The following is a 23,385-nucleotide window of genomic DNA, read 5'->3' as shown; positions in this document are numbered from 1 at the left end:
AAGGAAGACTAATTATAGCATCATATTTGTAGAAACTACAAAGCTGGGCACATGACAGAATCAGAATCCAAAACACCCACAATGCAACAGTGATGGGCTAAGCCCACCAAGGGGAGATTTAATAGGGTTCACTGGAAGGTCTCTGTCACAGAGACTTCTGGTTGGCCTCCAATATTCAATATGCTCTTCTTCTTTAGTGACAAAAAGGCTATTATCTCCATGTGGCTAATTTCTGGCCAATGAAATGTTTAAGTAGGTAGGTTGGATGGGACTTCTTGAAAGGCTGCTTAAAGAGACATGACTTGGCTAGGAGGCACATCCTTTGGACCCTTCAGCCTATTCTCCATCTTCTGGTCTCTGATGGCTTGAAGGAGCTTGCACAGCCATGCTAGACCATGCTGTGAACCTTGAGTCAAGCCTGACACTGCTGATGGAGAAGGCAGAAGGAGCCCATGCACTGAGGACACTGTGGAGCCACTATGGCAATCCTGGACAGCTACATCTCTACACCTGCGTTTCTTTCACATGATAGAGAATTAAATGTCTATGCTGTTTTCGCTGTTATTTTTGGTCTCGATTACCTTCGGCCCAGTGCAATTTCTACCTAATAAAGTCTTACAGTTAGGTCTAAATGAACCATTTGGGTCTTAAAAAACCTGAAAAAGCATAGTTCATCAGTTGCATGTGCAAATATTTGTTATGTGCTTTTAGTATATGGAATGCTCAAAAGGAATCAACACTGTGAATATGGATGCCAAAAAAATTATTGAAACCCTGAATAGACTTAACAGAAGTTTACTGCCTAGAAAAGTTGGCAGGGTTTATTCTGCTCTGTACTAGGGCTAGTGAGAGCACCTGAAGTCCTATCTGCAGTTCCGTGCTCCTCACTTTATTGGAACACAATCTCTGAACTAGGGTCATCATTATGAAAGCAGAGCAGTAAAGGAATGGTTGAAGGCCTAGGAATACGGGGACTAGCAGGGGAAGGCTCAGGAAAACAGCTACCTTCAAACATCTAAAAGGATCTGGTAAAACGGGCACAGAATAGGTGAAAGGATCATTTTAGTTGCGTGTAGAACTATTCAACTGAACTAGGACCAAAAAGAGAGCCACAGGACACAAATTTAGCCCAAAGATAAGACCTTTCTACCTAATAAAAAATAAAATAAACTTCAAAAGTATATTGAAAGAAGCAACTCAGATGTGTCTCAACTAACGAATGGATAAACAAATTGTGGTATATACATACAACGGGATACTATTCAGCCACAAAAAGGAATGAAGTGCTGATATATGTCACGATGTGAACAAACCTTGAAAACATTATGCTGAATGAAAGGAGCCAGACACAAAAGGTCACATGCTGTATGATTCCAGAATAGGTAAGTCCACAGAGGTAGAAAGCATACTGGTGGTTGCCAGTGGCTGGAGGGAAGCGGGGAGGATGAGGAATGACTGCTTAGTGACATGCAGTTTCCTTTTGGGGTGATGGAAATGTTTTGGAACTAGATAGACATACTGGTTGCACGTTGTGAATGTACTAAATGCCACTGAATTGTTGGCTTTAAAATGATTAATTCTGTTATGAGAATTTCACCTTAAATAAAAAAAAAAGGATAAAAAACCATACTGAAAAAGGCTAGCACCTGCTTTGTGGTAGGCATAGCTGTGTGTAGAATTTAGCAATCTCTTGGCATCAAACAATAAAGTACACTGAAATCACAAAGGAGACCTCCAAAGGCCCTTCAAGGCAAAAACCTATTCTCTACTGGAGAGTAACCAATGACTAGGTACAGATGTTTAAGACTTTCCGTCATAGTTCAAAGGTGCTCTTCGACTATGGAAGATAGTTGAATTTGTAACTAGTAGAACAATCCTCCACACAAAGTGCTGATTAAAATGGAACAATGTCTACCTAGAAGAAGGTATGTACATAAATGTCTACTACCTTAAAAACACCACAATTATTTCCATGTTTTTTTCCTATGCAGAAACAAGACACTGCCAAGGTAGCTTGACATCATTCTCAGTGTCTCTAACCTACTCATTGATCAATTCATTTGCAGCGATTTTGAAACTGCAACAGACAATGGTTTTAAGTTCATTATTTCCCCCCTTCCTTGAAGGACAAAAATCCTATATAATACATATGTTCAGTTATATAAAATATTTAAACAGTTTTACAACTGAGGATAATGTAAGAAACCCCACGAGTGTCTCAAAGTAGGACTAGAAGTCATTTTACCACTCTCCTCGTAAGTGGACTTTGAGAAATTTAGATGAATAGACAATTGAATAAAGGGATCCACCACAATGCTCTTACCCCAGGGGCTGTACAACTTCACAAATTATTTCTACTATGACCTATGAATTCACACGTAGACATTTCTCACCTTCACATGAAGAATGGAAATATTGAGAAAAAGTTTAACTTGGTTTGAAATCTTTGTTCTATAATGAAAGATGAATATTAAAAACAACAAAACCTAAAGCATTATTTTTGGATGAATTACTTAATCATAGTACCCCTGTGGTTCAGTTTGTGTCCATACAGTCTGGTCACATTAAAACCATATCCTTAAAATAAACAGTTATTAAAATATTTATTCTATAACTTGGGTAAGTCCTGTCTCTGACACCAATGTGACAAAGGGTTCTATTTACTTAGGAATTAAACATGCATCAAAGTTTCACTCCCTTATTTAAATGCACTATACAGCAGAGAATGACTAGAGAAGAATTTTTTAATAAGCAGTAATTTGCATACTGTTAAATTCCCACGAACGTAAAAAGGCTTTACTGATATTAAAAAAAAAAAAAAAGTATCTGAGCAGAGAGAAAAGACACACACCGTTTAAAATCCTGGGAACAAAACTGTCCCAGCTTTCTTCTCATAACTCTGGCAACATGACCCCGAAGAAGAGCCAGTCTTCATACTTCAAGTCAATCCTGGAAAGTACTCAAGCCTACTGCAGCTCAGGACTAAACGAGAGTAGATTCATTATGTGATGAAGAGACTGGCACATTAAGAGGCTAGAGCTTTATCCTCAAATTTGAAAAACATATTTACAGCTCACACTACTAAAGCAGACATTTACAAATGCCTATTTTTGCCCAAGGAGCCCTGATGGCACAGCACTTAAGAGCTCAGCTGCTAACCAAAAGGTTGGCGGTTGGAATCCACTAGCTGCTCCATGGAAACCCTATGGGGCAGTTCTACTCTGCCCCATAGGGTCGCTCTGAGTCGGAATCAACTCAACGGCAATAGGCTTGGTTTTTTGGTTTCACTTTTGCCCACAGATATCAGTTTTACGTAATCTACATGTTAAGCTAGTTTTATAAACAAGGAAATGTCCTGTTCATTGATATGTCCCTTAGGATATAGTAGGTGATCAATAAATAATTATTAAATGAAAGTAATGTGATCAATAAATAATTATTAAATGAAAGTAATGTGTGATTAAGACAGAGCAACCCACAACTGAAGAACCAGATTAGCATAATACTGCAAAATAGACACTTTGGAAGACTCTATGGAGCCGCTATAGAGGCTGACTCAATGGCACCAAATGACAACAATGGTAATGCTAATGGTCCTGTCCATCGCACAAATGGTTTTGGTGCTTCCTTGGAACTATATCTGGAAAGATCCAGATTCTTCTTCCCATTAGGAAAGCCCAAGAACCTCCTAGATAAGTCTCTGAATCAAGAAATTCCCCACTCACCACTCTTAACTCAAATGGAGCACAGCAGAGTGGGCTGAGTCCCAGGGTCAAGGTCCCTGTGAGGAACAGCTAACGATAGCACCACAAACCAGGGATGCTCGGAACCCCGAGTTGTTCCAGAAGGTCATGTCCTGAGCAGGAATGTGACCCATAGAGCCAATCTATGAGAGGTTCTCCCTGAGAAGAACAGCTGATAACCTTGGTAAATGCATGCCTAAAATGCCACAGCTTTGAGAAGGACAAGGATATGAAGGAAAAGACTAGACACTTTGAAATGCCTGCATTGGCTGACTCATTAAAAAAAGGATAATAAATGAGAAATGATAACCTGATATATTAAACCACTACCAGCAACATCATCAACATTTATAGGAAGCTTAAAAGTCTAATACCTTCATACACTCCTTTTACTTGCTCTCACCAAGAATGGAATCACAAACCTGGCTGACTTGCTAAGAAGTACTTCCATTTTCATCAAACTTGACTTGATGAGTTCGATATTTAAAAAGTCTCAAAGGCAGCATGAGTTCATGAAGCAAGGTGATTCCCCTAGAGTCTACAACTGGATTGATGAGTCACATGAAATATGTACACTTTTGTTCTCTTCCTGCACTTGCTGATGTAAATCTTGGGATGAGGCTGATGTAAAAAGAATTCACTACTACAGCTAAATCTCACTATGTGTTCCGTATTTAAAAAAAAAATCTACGTGATACTTTGCTAATTGTCAAAGATATACAAGATAATGCAAGATATATATATTTTTTAATTTGATGTTTAAGTGTTTCACTTTTCCTCCTGCCCCACTATTTCCCCGCTTCCTGGCAGTCCTTAGGAACCATTAATCTTTTGCCTTGATGGGTTTAAGGTGAGGTGCTTTTTATACTTATTAAATGAGTTCAGAATAAATTAATGATAATGTCCAAATGCTGGAAAGGCTGCAGTAAAACTGGCACACTCAGAAAGTGCTGGTGAACAGTTTAGGTTGGGATAACTCATTAGGAAAGCAATTTGGCAATATGAATCATAACCATATTGATTTATGCATTTTGATATGTATTGCTTATAAGAACTTATCCTAAAGAAATATTTCAAATGAAGGAAAAAAATCTTTTAAGCAAGCAAATATTCATCGTGACTTTCTCGTAAAGGGATAAGGAGAGTAGCCTAAAATACCCAATGAAAGGGGAAGAGCTAAATTCGTGCTTACAAACTTTGGTATTGAAAATTAAATAGCAACATGGGAAAACGCTTGACAAAAGATAAACGTGATACAAAAGCATGCTTTCACACTGACCGCAACCATGCTGAAAAATACATACGGATATACAAAAGGACAAGGGAATACACAAAAATGGCGGCAGCTGTTTGCAGCTCCTGACTTCTTGCCATGTTTTGTGAAACGATAAAAGCCATCAAAATTTTCAAATAAAACATTACCCTAAAACTAGCCCGTGTGTTGACCGGTTTCAATGAAAAGATTTAAAGTCAAAACTTGGTTACAGAGCCCAGCCTCTGCATACAAAGTAAGTAAATCTGCATAAAAATAATAAATAGTAGGCTCCGTATTCTCACCCTCTTCCCACCAAAAACCTTACAAATTTTTAGGCCCGAAAAATTTGGAAAGTGAAGCACAGTGAAGAAACTTGCTTAACTCTGGTCAGTCCAGCGTTTGCTACATGTATGTGATCACAAAATCCTCTTTTCATGGAGTAGCTATCAACATTCCTCTCACCACAGTCTGCTGAATTCTGCTCCAGGTTGATGATGATCAAAGGGTGCACCAGAAGGAAGGCATCTTAACGATCAGGGAGGTGTTTCCAGACTCTATGCTAGAGTCACTAATGATATTATACCTTTTCATTCAGGTGTATGAAGGTAGAGAAAAAGCTTGAGAACTACTGATCTACACTGCTACTTTTAAGCAACTCAATTCCATTGAGGGAGAAAAACACTAAAAAATAAACCCTTTAGGGTACAGGCTTGGGATGTTTTCTGGCCCTTACAAAAAGGATTCTGATCAAGTACAAAGATGATAGCAGTTTCTACAAAGGAAAGGCACATCTCTTCTCTGGAGTTATGAAGTGGCAACCAAAGAAATCTAAGTAACCCATATGAGAACTAGTCAGTTTCCCTTTTAGATATAAATGTTATTGTTCATGACATGTAAAAGAATAAAGCATCTATCTTTTTGAAGTTGGATGTTTCCTAAAATATATGCTTGTGGTTGTAGGGTATCTCCACAGGGCAAATGCCAAGTATCTACTTCCCAGAGATAAGTGATAGGCAAACACAGCTCTCTACCCTCTTCTACATGGTTCTTTAGCATCATCAGACTGTTACCTCTGGTCTAAGTGTAGCTTTCATGCAGGCTTGGCAAAGAGGTCCATTTCGGGAGAACTGAAGGGGGAGGTGCCGAGTTCGATTCTGACATGTCTGTTCTTCACATATCAACCAACCCTGGAGAAAAAAAGAAAAAAATTCAGTCTTATCACCACCACCAACAAATACAAATAAAAAACCCTTTCACTGTCAAGACAACAGATTTCATTCACACTCTCCTTAAAGATGCTGAAAGGCTAGAGTTATCCTTCTCTCCTGATACCCTAATTCAGTCTATGCCCCAAACTTAAGTTAGGAAACTTATCAAGTTAAAAAAAAAAATCACATGAGATATTATTTTCATTTCTTAAAAGAAATACAATTGCAGCACTGTTTACAACAGCAAAAAGCTGGAGGCAACCAAGGTGTCCAACAATAGATGAATGGTTAAAGAAATTATGGTACATTCACACAATGGAATACTACGCATCGATAAAGAACAGTGACGAATCTGTGAAACATTTCATAACACGGAGGAACCTGGAAGGCACTATGCTGAGTGAAATTAGTCAGATGCAAAAGGACAAATACTGTATAAGACCACTATTATAAGTTCTTGAGAAATAGTATAAACTGAGAAGAACACATTCTTTTGTGGTTACAAGAAGGGGGAGGGAGGAAGGGAGGGTGGGAGAGGGTTATTTACTGATTAGTTAGTAGATAAGAACTACTTTAGGTGAAGGGAAGGACAATACTCAATACACGGAAGGTCAGCTCAACTGGACTGGACCAAAAGCAAAGAAGTTTCTGGGATAAACTGAATGCTTCCAAGGTCAGCGGAGCAAGGACGGGGATTTGGGGACTATGGCTTAAGGGGACTTCTAAGTCAACTGGCATAATAAACTCTATTATGAAAACATTCTGCATCCCACTTTGAAATGTGGCGTCTGGGGTCTTAAATGCTAACAAGCGGCCATCTAAGATGCATCAATTGGTCTCAACCCACCTGGATCAAAGGAGAATGAAGAACACCAAGGTCACACGATAACTATGAGCCCAAGACAGAAAGGGCCACATGAACCAGAGACTTACATCATCCTGAGACCAGAAGAACTAGGTGGTGCCTGGCCACAACCGATGACTGCCCTGACAGGGAGCACAACAGAGAACCCCTGAGGGAGCAGGACATCAGTGGGATGCGAACTCCAAATTCTCATAAAAAGACCAGACTTAATGGTCTGACTGAGACTAGAAGAATCCCGGCGGTCATGGTCCCCAAACCTTCTGTTGGCCCAGGACAGGAACCATTCCCGAAGACTACTCATCAGACATGGAAGGGACTGGACAATGGGTTGGAGAGAGATGCTGATGAAGAGTGAGCTATTTGTATCAGGTGGACACTTGAGCCTGTATTCGCATCTCCTGTCTGGAGGGGAGATGGGAGGATAGAGAGGGCTAGAAACTGACAAAACGGTGATGAAAGGAGAGACTGGAAGAAGGGAGCAGGCTGACTCATTAGGGGGAGAGTAAATGGGAGTATGTAGTAAGGTGTATATAAGCTTATGTGTGACAGACTGACTTGATTTGTAAACTTTCACTTAAAGCACAATAAAAATTATTAAAAAAAGAAAAAGAAATACAATCTCCTACATGCACATACATGAAAACCTCCCAAGAAAAACTTATACGATTATATGCAGAATGTAAACCAATGGGTTTTGGTACTTAGTAAAGACCATTATCAAAATTAAAAGTGTTAATTACTGTGCTCAGCTTTCTTCTCTGTGAAATGGGTTCAAACAGTAGTTTATAGGGTTATAATGACATAATACATTCTAAGTGCTTAGAACGACATTTAGCATAAAAGAAACACTGATAAATGTAAGCAATTACCTTATTTAAAAGTGAAACAGATTCTTTTTTGGCTTTAACAAACAGAAATTTATTTTCTCACAGTTTAGGAGGCTACAAGTCTGAATTCTGGGTGCTGGTTCCAGGGGAAGTTTTTCTCTGACAGCTGTGGAGGAAGGTCCCTGTGTCTTCTGAGCTTCTGCTCCTGGGCTAGCTTCAAGGGCTTGGGATGATCTTCTTGCATGTCTGCCTCTTTCGCTTGCTTGTTTAATCTCTTTCATATCTCAAAAGAGACTGATTTACGACATACTCTACACTAATCCTCTCATTAATATAACAAAGGCAAACCATTCCCAAGTGGGATTATAACCACAGGCACATTCAAGCACCCTGTTGTTATCGTTAGGTGCCATTGAGTCGGTTCTGACTCATACACAGGCCCTATGCACTACAGAACGAAACACTACCGGGTCCTGTGCCATCCTCACAATCGTTTCTGTCTTTGAGCCTATATTGTTGCAGCCACTGTACCAATCCATCTCACTGAGGGTCTTCCTCTTTTTTGCTGACCCTCTATTTTACCAAGTATAATGTCCTTTTCAGGGACTGGTCCCTCCAATAACATGTCCAAAGTATGTGAGATGAAGTCTCACCATTCTCCCTTCTAAAAAGCATTCTGGCTGTACTTCTTCTAAGACAGATTTGTTTGGTCTTTTCTCTGTCCACAGTATAGTGAAACAGATTCCTCTTTATACACTCTTTGGAGGCATAAAACTGGCTGCAATGTTTTCAAGGACAACTTTTCTTTCCAGCAGTTTGAAACAGCCATTGCCCACTTCTCTGTCCTTTAGAACCCTCTTCTCACTTTCCTTCTCCAGTTATTTCTCCCTTGCTACCCTTGTTTGAAGAAGCCTTGGTTGCACAATGGTTAAAGTGCTTGACTGCTAACCAAAAGGTTGGCGGTTCAAACCCACCAGCTGCTCTGCGGGGGGGTGGAGGGACGGGGGAAAGATGTGGCAGTCTGCTTCCATAAAGATTTACAGCCTTGGAAACCCTATGGAGGCAGTTCTACTGTCCTATAGGGTCCCCATGAGTCAGGATCGACTCAACAGCAGCGGGTCTGGGGACTCTTGTTTGAATTTTTTCATAATAAGCACAAGTCAAACATAAGGTGAAGTATTGGGCACAAAGGTGAACAAGGTACATTCTGGGAGCATCAAGTGGGGTCCTGACTGCCTGTGGGCCTTGGAGTATTTTGAGGGGTGACAACTTTGGAACTGGTCTTAGAAAATGGGAAGTTTGGCAGGTGGAGAAGGCAGGAAAAACTGCTTAGGTAGAAAAGGACAACATATGCACAAGCCTGAGGGCCACAAAGAGCTCTGCTGAGACATGATTAAGAAAGGGATAAATAACATTTATAATCCCACCCCTAATTTCTAGGCTGGGCAACCTCTTGGTCCTTTCCCCCTAAATAAGAGCAGTATATACACAAAACCCAAAAAACCCACTGCCGTCGAGTCAATTCCGACTCATAGTGACCCTATAGGACAGAGCAGAACTGCCCCATAGAGTTTCCAAGGAGCGCCTGGCGGGTTTGAGCTGCCGACCCTTTGGTTAGCAGACATAGCTCTTAACCACTACGCCACCAGGGTTTCCAAATATACACAAGTGTTGCTTAATCCCAGTAAGCACTTAAGTCTGCCACTTATTAAAGTTTCCACTTGGTGTTACTCTATCATTGTCATCCAACGCTGAGGGATGCATAGCCTCATTCCTCAGACTAGGCTCCTCCTGGAAGTAGTTACAGCCAAGCTCAAGGGAAAGAACCCAGAGTCACTTCTTCTAACTCCAATTATGGCTTTCACACACAGGGAAAGTATATTGCAGAATTATTTGACTAAAAAAATTTAAAGAACATAAAATTCATCTAGTCCATATATTCACAATAAGCTTCATTCCTACCTTCGCTCAATAGGCTGAACTACATTAAAATTTAATTTGAACTTTTCGATTACAGGATCTCAATGAGTCCTAATGAAATCTTTAATATATGGTCAGATTCCATTAAATACTGTGAAGAACAGGCAAAGAGACTCCAGACACAGAGTTTCAGGAAATTACAATTTAAATAGAAAAGCAAGATCCACATACATAAAGACAAAAATTTAGTGTGGTATATTCAGTGTCGTTTGACCTGAAGAACCAAGTTGTGTTGTACCAACTTGTTAGGTGCTGTCGAGTTGGTTTCAACTCGTAGCGGCCCTATGTAGAAAAGAACAAAACCCTGCCCGGTCCTGTACCATTCTCACAATCGTTGCTATGCTTGAGCCCACTGTTGCAGCCACTGTGTGAATCCAGGGTCTATCTCTTTTTTAGCTGATGCTCCACTTTACCAAGCATGATGTCCGGACATGTCCAAAGTAAGGGAGACAAACTCTTGCCATTCTTGCTTCCAAGGGCCATTCTGGCTGTACGTCTTCCAAGACAGATTAATTCATTCTTCTGGCAGTCCATGATGTATTCAATATTTTTCACCAACACCGTAATTCAAAGGCATCAATTCTTTGATCTTCCTTATTCACTGTTCCTTTTACATGCATATGAGGGACCTGAAAACACCATGGCCTGGGTAAAGCGTACCTTAGTCCACAAAGTGACACCTTTGCTTTTGAACACTTGAAAGATGTCTTTTGCAGCAGATTTGCCCAATGCAATACGTCGTTTGATTTCTTTGACTGCTGTTTCCATGAGCGTTGACTGTGGATTCAAGGAAAATAAAGTCCCAACAACTTCAACCTTTTTTCTATTTATCATGATGTTGCTTTTTGATCCATTTGTGAGGAATTTTGTTCTCTTTGAGATGTTATCCATACAGAAGGCTGTAGTCTTTGCTCTTTATCAGTAACTGCTTCAAGTCCTCTTTGCTTTCAGCAAGCAAAGTTGTGTCATCTGCATATCTCAGGTTGTTAATGAGTCTTTCTCCAATCCTGATGCCGAGTTCTTCATATAATCCAGCTTCTCAGATTATTTCCTCAGCATATAGATTGAATAAGTATGGTGAAAGGATGCAACCCTGACACACACCTTTCCCGACTTTAAACCATGCAGTATCCCCTTGTTCTGTCTGAACAACTGGCTCTTGGTCTATGTACAGGTTCCTCACAATTAAGTGTTCTGAATTCCCATTCTTTGCAATGCTATCCATAATTTGTTATGATCCACACAGTCAAATGCCTTTGCATAGTCAATGAAACACAGGTAAACATCTTTCTGGTGTACTCTGTTTTCAGCCAAGATCCATTTGAAGTCAGCAATGACAGCCCTCGTTCCATGTCCTCTTTTGAATCCGGCTTGAACTTCTAGCAGTTCCTTGTCAATGTACTGCTGCAGCTGCTTTTGAATGATCTTTAGCAAAATTTTACTTGTGTGTGATATTAATGACATTGTTCCATAATTTCCATATTCTGTCAGATCACCTTTCTTTGGAATGGGCAAAGTATGGATCTCTTCCAGTTGGCTGGCCAGGAAGCTGTCTTCCAAATTTCATGACATAGACAAGTGAGCACTTCCAGAGCTGCATCTGTTTGTTGAAACATCTCAACTGGTATTCCGTCAATTCCTGGAGCCTTGTTTTTCACCATTCCCTTGAGAGCAGCTCTGACTTCTTCCTTCAGTACCATCAGTTCTTGATCATATGCTACCTCCTGAAATGGCTCAATGTTGACCAATTCCTTTGGTACAGTGACTCTGTGTATTCCTTCCATCTTCTTGTGATGCTTCCTACATTGTCCAATATTTTCCCTGTAAAATCCTTCCATGTTGCAACTTGAGGCTTAAATTTTTTCTTCAGTTCTTCCAGCTTGAGAAATGCCAAGCATGCTCTTCCCTTCTGTACCAACTATAAATGCTAAATAATACAGAGAAGGGTGGAGTTATGTGGATCCTCCCTACCTGAAACAACCACAGCAAAAGACCAAGATCTAGAACAAAGGATCAGTGATTGTGAGTCACTGGCAACTGTTTGTTCCAATTCTAGGGACATTTACCACATTTTCTTGATTTGAAGATCTGTTCTTATTCACGTTAATAATTTCTGAAACTCAGATGCATTTATAATTGACATGTACATTTAATGAGGCATTTCTCTCTTCTTCAGAAGACTGTTCAGTGAAGAGTGCAGCTCACAATTAAAGGTCCCTTAGAATTAAAGAAAAAACATACTTTGGCTGAGCCTTGTTCCAGGCATAGGAGACACAGAGGTGAAGAGCTGATCTGATAGCAGCCACAGGTATTGAATTTTAAATGCAGCCTATAAATACAAGAGGTGAGCCTAGTTGTTTCTGGAAGTAGCCATTTAGAAATATGAATAAAGGAAACAGTGAAATTTAAGCAAACCACATAGGAAAATGCAGGACTGAACCATTCCTTTATAATTCATTTGCGCTTGTTACATTATATTTGGTATCTGAGGCTTTATCTACTTTGGAATACGTGGGCAATAAACATTGCCAACCGCAGTCATAATCCATTCAATCCTAAACCCAATTAAAAAAAAGCAAGCCGATAACAACTATCATGTTTTGAAACAATAAATTATTAAGTACCAGAATATAACCTAGAAGTTCAGGCTATATTTCATTTTTTTAAATATAATATTCAAAAATTTAAACTTATTTTCAGATGTCTTCAAAACCTGATTCCTTCAATTTACTACAACTTCACGACTCACCAGGTGAGCTGCCAACCAGGGAGATGCTAAGTTGTCATATCACCTGTTTTTAAAGCAAACACCTAACTCTATCTCTGACAGAGTTACTAACTAAATGTCCTTTCAAATCGTATAGAGAGCAGATAATATAATTTGTCTAGACTTCCTACCAGTTATAATTAACATTAAAGAGGTCTTTTCTTCTTTGTCACCTCTCTATTCAGAACTTATTTGGGTTTGTTTGTACTTACTATCTGTTAATCTCCCTTTATAAATGACAACAATAACTAGTGCCATTATGCATGGAAATTAAACATGCTGATAAATGTGCAAAGGGAACTGGGGCTGAAAAAAAAAATGATTAGAAGCCTGTAACTCTTTATGCCTCTTGTTTTATTTTGATAATTAAGCTTTTGGTCATGATGTATTTTAAATAAAACTTTTCTATGGGGGAAATAGGTCCTAAACATATTCAATGTATGCTTTGCTTCAATTTAATTTTGTTAAGTACATCTTGGTTAACCATCTTCTCCCCACACATATTAACTGACCATGTGAACTCTAACTTTCAACGAACATTTGTGTTGTCAAAAATTAATCTGCCAGGTCTCTGAAAATACTCCACAGTGCGGCAGATCTTATAAGAGCACATAGTGAATTTGCTTCTCGTGGGTGATAAAAAGAAGGCAAATGAAAATACTAACATTGTGTAAGTTCACTCTGACTTATCACTCACAAAGACAAAACTAATTTTCATTTCCCATTTTGGGAAATAACATACAGCCCAAACCTACCCTGATGAGGTGATGGAAGAAAAAAATTTTAATAAAGTGTAGTTCCTTGGGAGCCCAATGTATAAAAAAAATTGGGGTTTTAATAACCCTCCCTCCCGAACCACTATAAGGATGTCTGCCATCCTAATATGTCATTTGGACAATGCCACATAAAAATTGTTATAACCAACAGGAATAAGGTCATTAAGTTTTCAGATGCCTAGCTAAACCATGTTTACAGTAGAAGATTTAAAATCCTGTCTGATAGTGAAAAAAAAAACCTTTACTCAAACACAGAAAAGTCTAGCACCTGTTGCCTCAGTCTCAGCATCACTAATTCCTTAAAATCATTGTGTACGAAACTGTGTTAAATGCTGATTGGTTCTGATTGCTAAATTATATTACTAAGGCCTCAACTAAAATGGTTTCTGTCTGCACATGCTAAAAAGGGATCGATTTCCACTTGTAACTGAGGCGTTCCTGGTAGTTGCACCTTAAACACAAACTGTTATTCATTTGTGTATATCTTTATTTTTAGAAGGACACACACACAGAAATCATCCAGGTCTGGAAATGTGGCACTCGAAAATATCTTTTGAGTACATGAATGAACAGAAGCAATAAAATAGAAATGCAGAGGAGGGGCAAGTGTATGAAAAATAATACGGAAAGGGTCTCAAACTGACAGGAGAAAAAAATTCACAGTAGTTTTCATACTCTTGAATCCAATATATAAATATATGGTGGGTCCTTCTCGTCTTCCCATTCCCAATTAGTTACCATGACCACCCACTAGTCTTTCCTGTACAGTTCCAATTTGAGACCCTTTCCTTATTACTGCCAACCTCAACCAAGCGCAGACCTCAAAGTTGTTCTACTTCAATAGCCTCCTCCTACCTGGTGTCCCTGCCTCCACTCTCTTCCTCAACCAATGCCAAGAATTGCAAGGTGTATCTTCCCAAGGCTTCTCTACTTCCACCCCCAATCTTATACCCTCCACAGACAATGAAGAACAAACTCCAGCATTTGAATCTTTGTGGTACGATCCCATCCACCCTTTCTCATCCTTCTCTTACGTAAACAAACTCTGCCCCCATTGGATTGGTCTTCTCACTGTCCTCATCACAGTTTGTCTATTCCCACCACTTTGTCTTTGCTCATCCTGCAGAACCTCTACCTAAAATGCCCATTCCTTCAACATCCGCTCTGTCCTTCTTTAAAGAAATTTTCCCAACCCACGGGAACTCTCTATCTCACCTGACACTGAGCACGCCCTGCTTTGCCCTGTCCCTTTGCCATCTCAATTCACCATCTTGTTTGACCTCCCTACCTAGATGGCCTCCTGGGGAATGATCTGCTTTGGATTTAGTAGTGTTTTCCCTGGTGTCTAGCACAAAGGTTCACGCTCAAGGAAGAATACACCATTTAGGTTATACAAAGCTGCACTTGAGTGGGTTATTTTCCCTTCCATCAATTAATAGGTAATTTTGAGTAAGTCACTGAACTTCTCCCCTGAGCCTTAGCTGCCTTGTCTGATAAAACAGGTTATAATATTTACCCTACTAGGGTTGTTCAGAGGATCAAACAAGAAAGCCCACAAAAAAATGTTCAGTAAATGTAAAATATTGTTATTATCCTACATATACCCAAGGAGTGAGGAACATGAGAGTTGGGCTACAGGTGACAACTGTTCTGTTGAACATAGGGCTGCTATGAGTCACAACTGACTCCATGGCACCTAACAACATTTTAACCAGGAAAGCTCCTGGTCAGTTTCCACCTGGTGTTATAACAAAATGAAGAAATACATAGCAACCCTATAGGATAGAGCAGAACCGCCCCAGAGGGTTTCTGAGAAGTGGCTGGTGGATTCGAACTACTAACTTTTGGTTACCAGCCAAGCTCTTAACCACTGTACCCTCAGGGCTCCAATACACTGTACCCTCAGGGCTCCAATAACCAATAAAATTAGATGGGGCTGCTTCCCAATTTGATTGCAAAATAACAAAACTATGTAACTAACACAAGTAAAAATTTGGCATGATTTTTCTGATAACAATATACTTGATTTGAAGTTACAGATAGCAGAATAGTAGGTGAGGGAAGAGAAGTGGCCTTTGCTTTATCCGGGGATTTGCAAAGATTTTTCAGGAACTAACTGCAGTGACGTATGTGACGTATGATTTAGTTTAAATTGTAATGGCTCTCCGTGAGTGCAGTGGTGGGGTCAAAGGGTAAGGTTTGCCAGCATGCAAGCTCTTACAGAGTTCATCATATCATTGCTGTTTTTCTGTACTAGCCGTTACCACTCCTTTCCTCCTCAAACTACATGCACTTTGAGAACACTAGACTCTTTTCACCCCAAACCACTTATAAGTGTTCTGGGGTTCCCTTTCAGGCACATTTTTCTGTCACAGAATTATCGCCAGTATAAAATGGGTCTCCTTACAGATAGTGCACAGTATGGGCCTGCAGCTGCTTTTGAAGAATGACATGCTGTGATTTGGGATTTCCAGAAATATCAAAAAACAAATTGCTTTCTGACCCACATTTGCACCCAAAACTGGGAGAAATTCTTCCTAAGATCTCCCGGGGAAGTTTTAACAGGAACATAATTTTGCTTTTAAAGTTAAGTCTTCTACACTGTAGCATGCTGGCATGTCAAAGAGTGATTATTAAGTCTCAGAGAGGTGCCAGAGCAGGAGATGAAGGAGCAAATCAGGAAAAATAAATATATAAACGAACTATTCATGAAAGTTAATACAGAAATATTTTTAACAAAATTATCAAACAAAACTGAAGAGGAAAGTGCCTCGTAGGTCAATGCAGGAATTTTAAATTTTATTAAAATTGATTTTCAAAGCAAGACACCTCTTTAAATGAACAGTCACACGTCATTTCATCCAAGTTATTCGAAACTTATTGATCTTATCATTTGTGCAAGGACCAGACTCTGCCATCAGTTTGCTGAAAGGATAATGGAGCACTCCCAACCTGTTATGATAGGTTAGATGCAAAATGTGGACCTCGTTTAAACACACAGAATAGCACTACAAGTGGACAAATACCTCCCTCAGAAATTGTATATTACATGATAAATTAGCAAGTTGTTCTGCTCTACCGGACATCAAATCCAGTATCACAGTCTTGTTATTTTAATTTGCAATCAGAGTTGGAGCATCAGATGATGTACCTGAGTTAAACTAAAGAGCCCCACGCAAGCCATCTTCTCCTGCTACACTGTGAGCAGAGAAAGTCAACGATTAGCAGCACTTTTATTTTATCACTGTAGAACAATACTGTTATTGTTTTTAGCATTCTTGAGTTGGTTCCGACTCATAGTGACCCTACGTACAACAGAACGAAACACTGCCCAGTCCCGGCCCATGCTCACCATCTTTGCTATGTTGCAGCCCATTCTTGCAGCCACTGTGCCAATTCATCTCTTCCTCTTTTTTGATGACTCCCTACTTTACCAAGAATGATGTCCTTCTTCAGGGATTGGTCTCTCCTGAAAACATGTCCAAAGTAAGCGAGACAAAGTCTCCTCATCTTTGCTTCTAAGAAACATCCTGGTTTGACTTCTCCTAAGACAGATTTGTTCATACTTTTGGCAATCCATGGTATATTCAACATTCTTCACGAACACCATAATTCAAAGGCATCAATTATCCTTCAGTCTTCCTTATTCATTGGCCAGCTTTCGTTAACACATGAAATGGTGATTGAAAATATCATGGCTTGGGTCAGGTGCACCTTAGTCTCCAAAATGACACTTTTGCTTTCGAATACTTTAAAGAGGTCTTTTGCACCAGATTTGCCCAATGCAATACGTTGTTTGATTTCTTGACTGTTGCTTCCATGGGCATTGACTGTGGACTCAAGTAAAATGAAATCCTTGGCTACTTCAATATTCTCTCCATTTATCAAGATATCAGCAATGATATCCCTGGTTCCATGTCCTCTTCTGAATTTGGCTTTAATTTCTGGCAGTTCCCTGTTGATCTACTGCTGCAACCATTTTTTAATTATCTTCAGCATAATTCTACTTGCATGTGATACTGATATTGTTCAATAATTTCCACACTCCGCTGGATCACCTTTCTTTGGACTGGGCACAAATATGGATCTCTTCCAGTCTGATGGCCAGGTGGGTATCTTCCAAATTTCTTGGCATAGACCAGTGAGGGCTTCTATAGTTGTGTCTCTTTGTTGAAACATTTCAATTGGTATTGTGTCAATTCCTGGAGCTCTGTTTTTCACCAATGCCTTCAGTGCAGCTTAGATTTCTTCCTTCAGTACCACATGCTGCTCCTGAAATCGCTGAACATCGACCAATTCTTTTTGGTACGATGACTCTGTGTATTCTTTCTATCCTCATTTGATGTTCCCTGTGTCATTCAATTTTTGCCCATAGAATCTTTCAATATTGCAACTTGAGGCATGAGTTTTTTCAGCTTGAGAAATGCCGAGTGTATTCTTCCCTTTTGGTTTTCTAACTCCAGGTCTTTGCACATTTCATTATAATACTTTGTCTTCTCAAGCTGCCCTTTGAAATCTTCTGTTCAGCTCTTTTACTTCCTCATTTCTTCCAAGAGCAAGTTTTAGAGTCTCTTCTGACATGCATTTTGGTCTTTTTTTTTTCTTTTCTGTCTTTTTTAATAATCTTTTGCTTTCTTCACGTAGTATATCCTTGATGTCATTCCACAACTAGTTTGGTCTTTGGTCATTAGTGTTCAACACATCAAGTCTATTTTTGAGATGGTCTCTAAATTCAGGCGGGATATACTCAAGGTTGTACTTTGGCTCTTGGGGACTTGCTCTAATTTTCTTCAGTTTCACCTTGAACTTGCATATGAGCAGTTGATGGTCTATTCCATAGTCGGCCCCTGGCATTGTTCTGACTGATGAAGTTGTGCTTCTTCATTGTCTCTTTTCACAGATACAGTCGATGTGACTCCTTCCTGTATATTCCATCTGGCGAGGTCTACGTGTATAGCCCCTGTCTATGTTGTTGAAAAAAGGTATCTGCAATGAAGAAGTCGTTGGTCTTGCAAATTCTATCATGTGATCTCCCATGTCATTTCTATCACCAAGGCTATAGTTTTCAACTACTGATCCTTCTTCTGTTTCCAACTTCTGCATTCCAATCACCAGTAATTATCAATGGATCTTAATTGCATGTTTGATCAATTTTCAGACTGCAGAAGTTGGTAAAAAATCCTCAATTTGTTCACCTTCGGCATTAGTGGTTAGCACATAAATTTGAGTAACAGTCGTATTAACCGGTCCTCCTTGTAGGTGTATAGATATTATCCCATCACTGACAGCATTGTGTTTCAAGATAAAAAAGCCAAAACCAAACCTGTTGCCTTCTAGTCAATTCCGACTCATAGCAACCCTATGGGACATAGTAGAACTGCCCCATAGAGTTTCCAAGGAGTGGCTAGTAGATTTGAAATGCCAACTTTCTGGTTAGCTGCCAAGGTCTTAACTACTGCACCACCAGGGCTCCATTTCAGGAAAGATGTTGAAAATATTCTTTTGATGATGAATGTGACGCCATTCCTCTTTAATCTGTCATTCCCGGCATAACAGACTACCACACATCTGTCAGTTTGTTGTACCGTGGTGACTTGCATGTTGCTGTGATGCTAGAAGCTATGCCACCGGTATTTCAAATACTAGCAGGGTCATCCATATGGAGAGGTTTCAGCGGAGCTTTCAGACTAAGACAGACTGGAAAGAAAGACCTGGAGGTCTACTTCTGAAAAAAAATTGGCCAGTGAAAATTTTATGGATAGCAACAGAACATTGTCTGATATAGTGCTGGAAGATTAGCCTCTCAGGTTGGAAGGCACTCAAAAGGAGACTGGGGAAGAGCTGTCTCCTCAAAGTAGAGTCGACCTGAATGACGTGGATGAGTAAAGCTTTTGGGATGTAGCACGACTCAAAATGAGAAGAAACAGCTGCAAACTTCCACTAATAATCAGAACATGGAATGTATGCAGTATGAATCTATGAAGATTGGAAGTTATCAAAATGCAACGGAACACTTGAAGATCGATATCATAGGCATTACTGAGCTGAAATGGACTGGTATTGGCCATTTTGAATCGGACAATCATATGGTCTACTATGCTGGGAATGACAAATTGAAGAGGAATGGCGTCACATTCATTGTCAAAAGGGACAATACTTGAACAGTTAAAATTGTCTCCAGGCAAAGAGGGAAAATATACTTAAAATTACTTTATATGGAAAATTACATTTTGGGGAAAGAAGTTCAATGGAGGACATGTATCATTCTGTATGTGCAGTTAAATCTCTCAGTATATTCAAGCCTATTCTATAAAATACTCTCCCTATTCATCCAACTCAAAAGCAAGCCACATTCTTAGGCTATAATAGGTCACAACTAAGTACACAGTACCTTGCTTCAGGAATAATTTTGCTTTGTCTGTCAACTGTCAACAAAGCACAAAGAGCTCATACAACCCAGCCATGTACTGTGGATGTTAGCGATCTAACAAAATACAAATAGTAAGAATACAGGATTTCATAGCTGCCCTGCTTTCACTTTATATGAGAAACTGAAAGTATTTTCCTCTCCACATTCCATTAATCGCTATTGTATTACAAATCTTTTCATAAAAGAGTTTTTTTTTCCCTATGTGAAGCTACAAGTGACTTAGGGATGTGATATTCCAACTGCAATGAATGTCTGACTTTCCAACATGAATAGTTACAAATGGATGCGTCAGTTAAGGCATCTAGTCATTTCAACAAGGAAAAGAAGGAAAGAATCAAAGGGAATGAGATGGCAAAAATGGTTACTGTGGTGCTTTTTTTTTTTTGTGGTGCTTATATTAATATTTTAGTGATGCAGCCTCTAAGAAAAATTGTTCATTACTTCCACCATCGCTCCTGTCTCTCAAGTTTTCCCTCTTGAAAAAATATCACTTTAGCTATGTACCCACAATACCAAATAAACTTCAATAGTAAATTCAAGGCTTAGTTTCATCAATATGTGCACACACCAAAAAAAAAAAAAAAAGACTGGAAGGAAATACTCTAAAACACTGTCACTGATTATCTCTAGGTAGTTTCTTCTTATGTCTCTGTTATTTTCTAAAGTAAGCATATACTGTTTTTATAATCAGAAAACCGTTATTAATGAGGGAAGAAACACTTTTGCCAAGATCATTCAATATAATCAAATCTCGAATACACCTGAAAAATATTTTAAGCTAAATCATTTGGTTATTGCCAAGATGAATTTTCAGGGACTATGCTTATCAAAAAAAAAGGGGGGGGGACATGAAAAAAAATTGTTCTTTTTAAAATTTTCCTACTAAATAACAAATTTCAAAAATAAATCAATTTAAGCACCTAAGCAGTCCTTGAGTAGAAAGTGGCAAGGCAAGTATTAGTATTCGAATCATTTATTAAATTAAGCCACTCACTAAAATGCACAGAGTCTTTTACAGAATATGATTTACTTTTCTTTATATAATGCCGGCTTTCTGAAGGCAGGTAATAGATCTGTTTTAAAGAGAGGTGCCTTGTTCCCCACACTTTCTTCCCTACCATTATTCAGTGTACATATGGATCAACTCAGATGTCCCAGAGTAAGAATCAAATGGAGCACCCGCCCGCACACACAAAAAAAATCAACCAGGACATTACGCCTAGGATCTTTTTACCAGAAGAGTTTCTTTTCTTGGCACAAGTCTAGCTAAAAGTAATTTTTATTGTTTGTTTGTTTGCAGGCTAGTATTTATTGGTATGGTTTTATGTGATATGTCTTTGGGTACCAAACAACAAATATTAAAACTGAACTATCTATGCAGTTGTCTCAAAGGGCATCTCAAAATCAGGATGGAGTTCAAACCATCACCAGACAATGTTTGTTCATTTAACTTTAATTATTTTCTCCTTGAGAACGGTGCTAATGAAACTGAATATCTTTCATGGTTTCGAAGGGCCGTTTGAATAGTCTGTAAACAGAACCAAGGGTAGACAAGGGATCTTGCTGAGCCAGGGGGTTGCTAGGTGATGTAGAATGTAAACCCACAAACTTGTTAAGGTTTGCTTTGCTTTCATGCCACTTTCACACACTCTCAAAAGTTTTGAGAACTGATTTTTCAGGTGGCCATTAAAAAAAAAAGGACCCCCTCCCCCCTGAAATCCACTCCCCACAGATGCGCCACCAGATTCAGAAGAGATGAAACCCATCTGACCTTTGGCTGTAGCATGGGAAACTTCTGGTTCTACGTTAAGTGTAGGATTATATATTTTATGAATGCACGTCATTTAAAAAACAAATGCTAGGTGGATTTCCACTTTTCCAAAAGACATTTCCAATCTTCTCTTAAACAACTTTGAATAAAATTAAGATTTCCTTTGAGAATAAAACAAAGCAAAGCAAAACAAAACAAACCTTGTGATCACACAGTTTGGAAGATTTGGGGCACAAAACCCACAAGCCCATGACAAATGCCTTAGCGCGGATTATGATTGTAAAGTGACAAACCATTTGGTTTCGCCACTCGTGTCTCTTTTCTGGCCTCTACCAAGTCTGACTGCCTGTTAGGCTTCTCCCTCTTGCTCCCTTCCCCAGCCTCCTTTTTAAGTAGCTGATCAGAGATTGTCCAGTAAGAGCACTTTATTAGATCATCAGCCAGAGGGGTTCACAAGTACTGAGAGCAATGGGCTCAAATGTGGCACATCAGTTTTAATAGACCAAGGGCTACTAGTAAACTGCAGATACTGCTGAGAACTTTCCATGCACTGAACTCTTGAAAAAGCACCGTCTCTCCAGCTTAAATGCAGCTGCCTCTTTCAATGCCGCAAATGGGTAAATTTGACAAAAAAGCCACCATTAAGACTACATGAAAGGCTCAAGACAACATCCTTTCAATGCTTTGTACTTCAGTAATCAGATGTACTTACTCACCCCCTCCCCCAAACCCGATCAAGAACTATTTCTGAATGGTAGGAAATAATTCCACTTTGTACATCTTTTAGTTAATCAAGACTTTCTATTCAGCAATTTGACCTTTTGTTCAAAACAGGATTATCAGTTTTTTCGCCAGTTACCAAGGGCGACTCGCATGGTGAACATAATTGCAATAATTTGCAAAACACCATGGCAACCCACATTACAACTAGGTAAATACTGGGCTTTTGTGCTACATTGTTATTTTCAGAGATGCTGAAGTCAAAGAACGAATGACAAATGAACACAAAATTTATATTTGCTTTGTCTCAAAAGAGAAGAAAATTGATAACAAGAATTGGGGGGAAACCGACTACAGCTGTAATTTCTAACTTGATTAATTAGGATGGTAACAGTCCTTAACAGTATATTCAACAAACAGCCCTGACTTCGTCTCTCCACCCACCTCTCTCTATACCACTACCACTATCCCCCCCACCCCAGACAAATTTTTTCAGCTTGGAGAACAAACATCCCCCATTTGCTCTTTTCTTTAACTTAATGGAATCCTTAATTGCAGAATATTGTTCTCCTGCTCTTCACCGCAATGAAAACGGCGAGAAAGGAGGAGAGTGCCAGGACAGACAGGGAGCTACAGGCATTTTTTTTTCTGGCTCTTTTGGACACCCCAGGCCCAATGATGAGACGGCATTTTTCTGGTATCAGCAGCTGGTTTGTAGCAGACAATAAAGTACAAACTATTTAGCTTTGCAGAAAAGCCACTTCTTTCCTCTTGGCAATACCAGGTAAGTCTACATGCCGAGATGAAGTTTCATAATTTAAATGCCAGAACATAAGGTGAGCAAATAATGATGATAATAAAAAATAGCATACATTTTCCTTTAAGGAAATTAGCAACTGTGGTTCGGGCCAAAAACTGTTGAAATGCACGGGCTTGCTATTTGAGGTAGATGTTCAACAATATCACCAATGTGCTTTTGAAAAGCACCTTACACTCACACAGATTTCAACTCACAAAACAACCTAAAAATATAAACTGGGTAC

At 39.3% G+C, this 23,385-nt stretch overlaps 1 protein-coding gene across 1 annotated transcript in view; it reads right to left on the bottom strand.

Moving 5' to 3' along the window:
• The window catches only part of POLA1 (DNA polymerase alpha 1, catalytic subunit), a 318,421-nt gene that overhangs the window by 98,459 nt on the left and 196,577 nt on the right, over window positions 1–23,385 (bottom strand). Inside the window, exon 35 of the mRNA XM_010595733.3 lies at window positions 6,069–6,185. Coding sequence (XP_010594035.1) covers window positions 6,069–6,185 — 117 coding nt within the window. The remainder of the gene's footprint in view (window positions 1–6,068; window positions 6,186–23,385) is intronic.

The sequence above is a fragment of the Loxodonta africana genome, chromosome X (assembly GCF_030014295.1).
Source record: "Loxodonta africana isolate mLoxAfr1 chromosome X, mLoxAfr1.hap2, whole genome shotgun sequence".
NCBI classification, from domain to species: Eukaryota; Metazoa; Chordata; class Mammalia; order Proboscidea; family Elephantidae; genus Loxodonta; species Loxodonta africana.
This window is presented reverse-complemented; position numbering and strand designations above follow the sequence as displayed.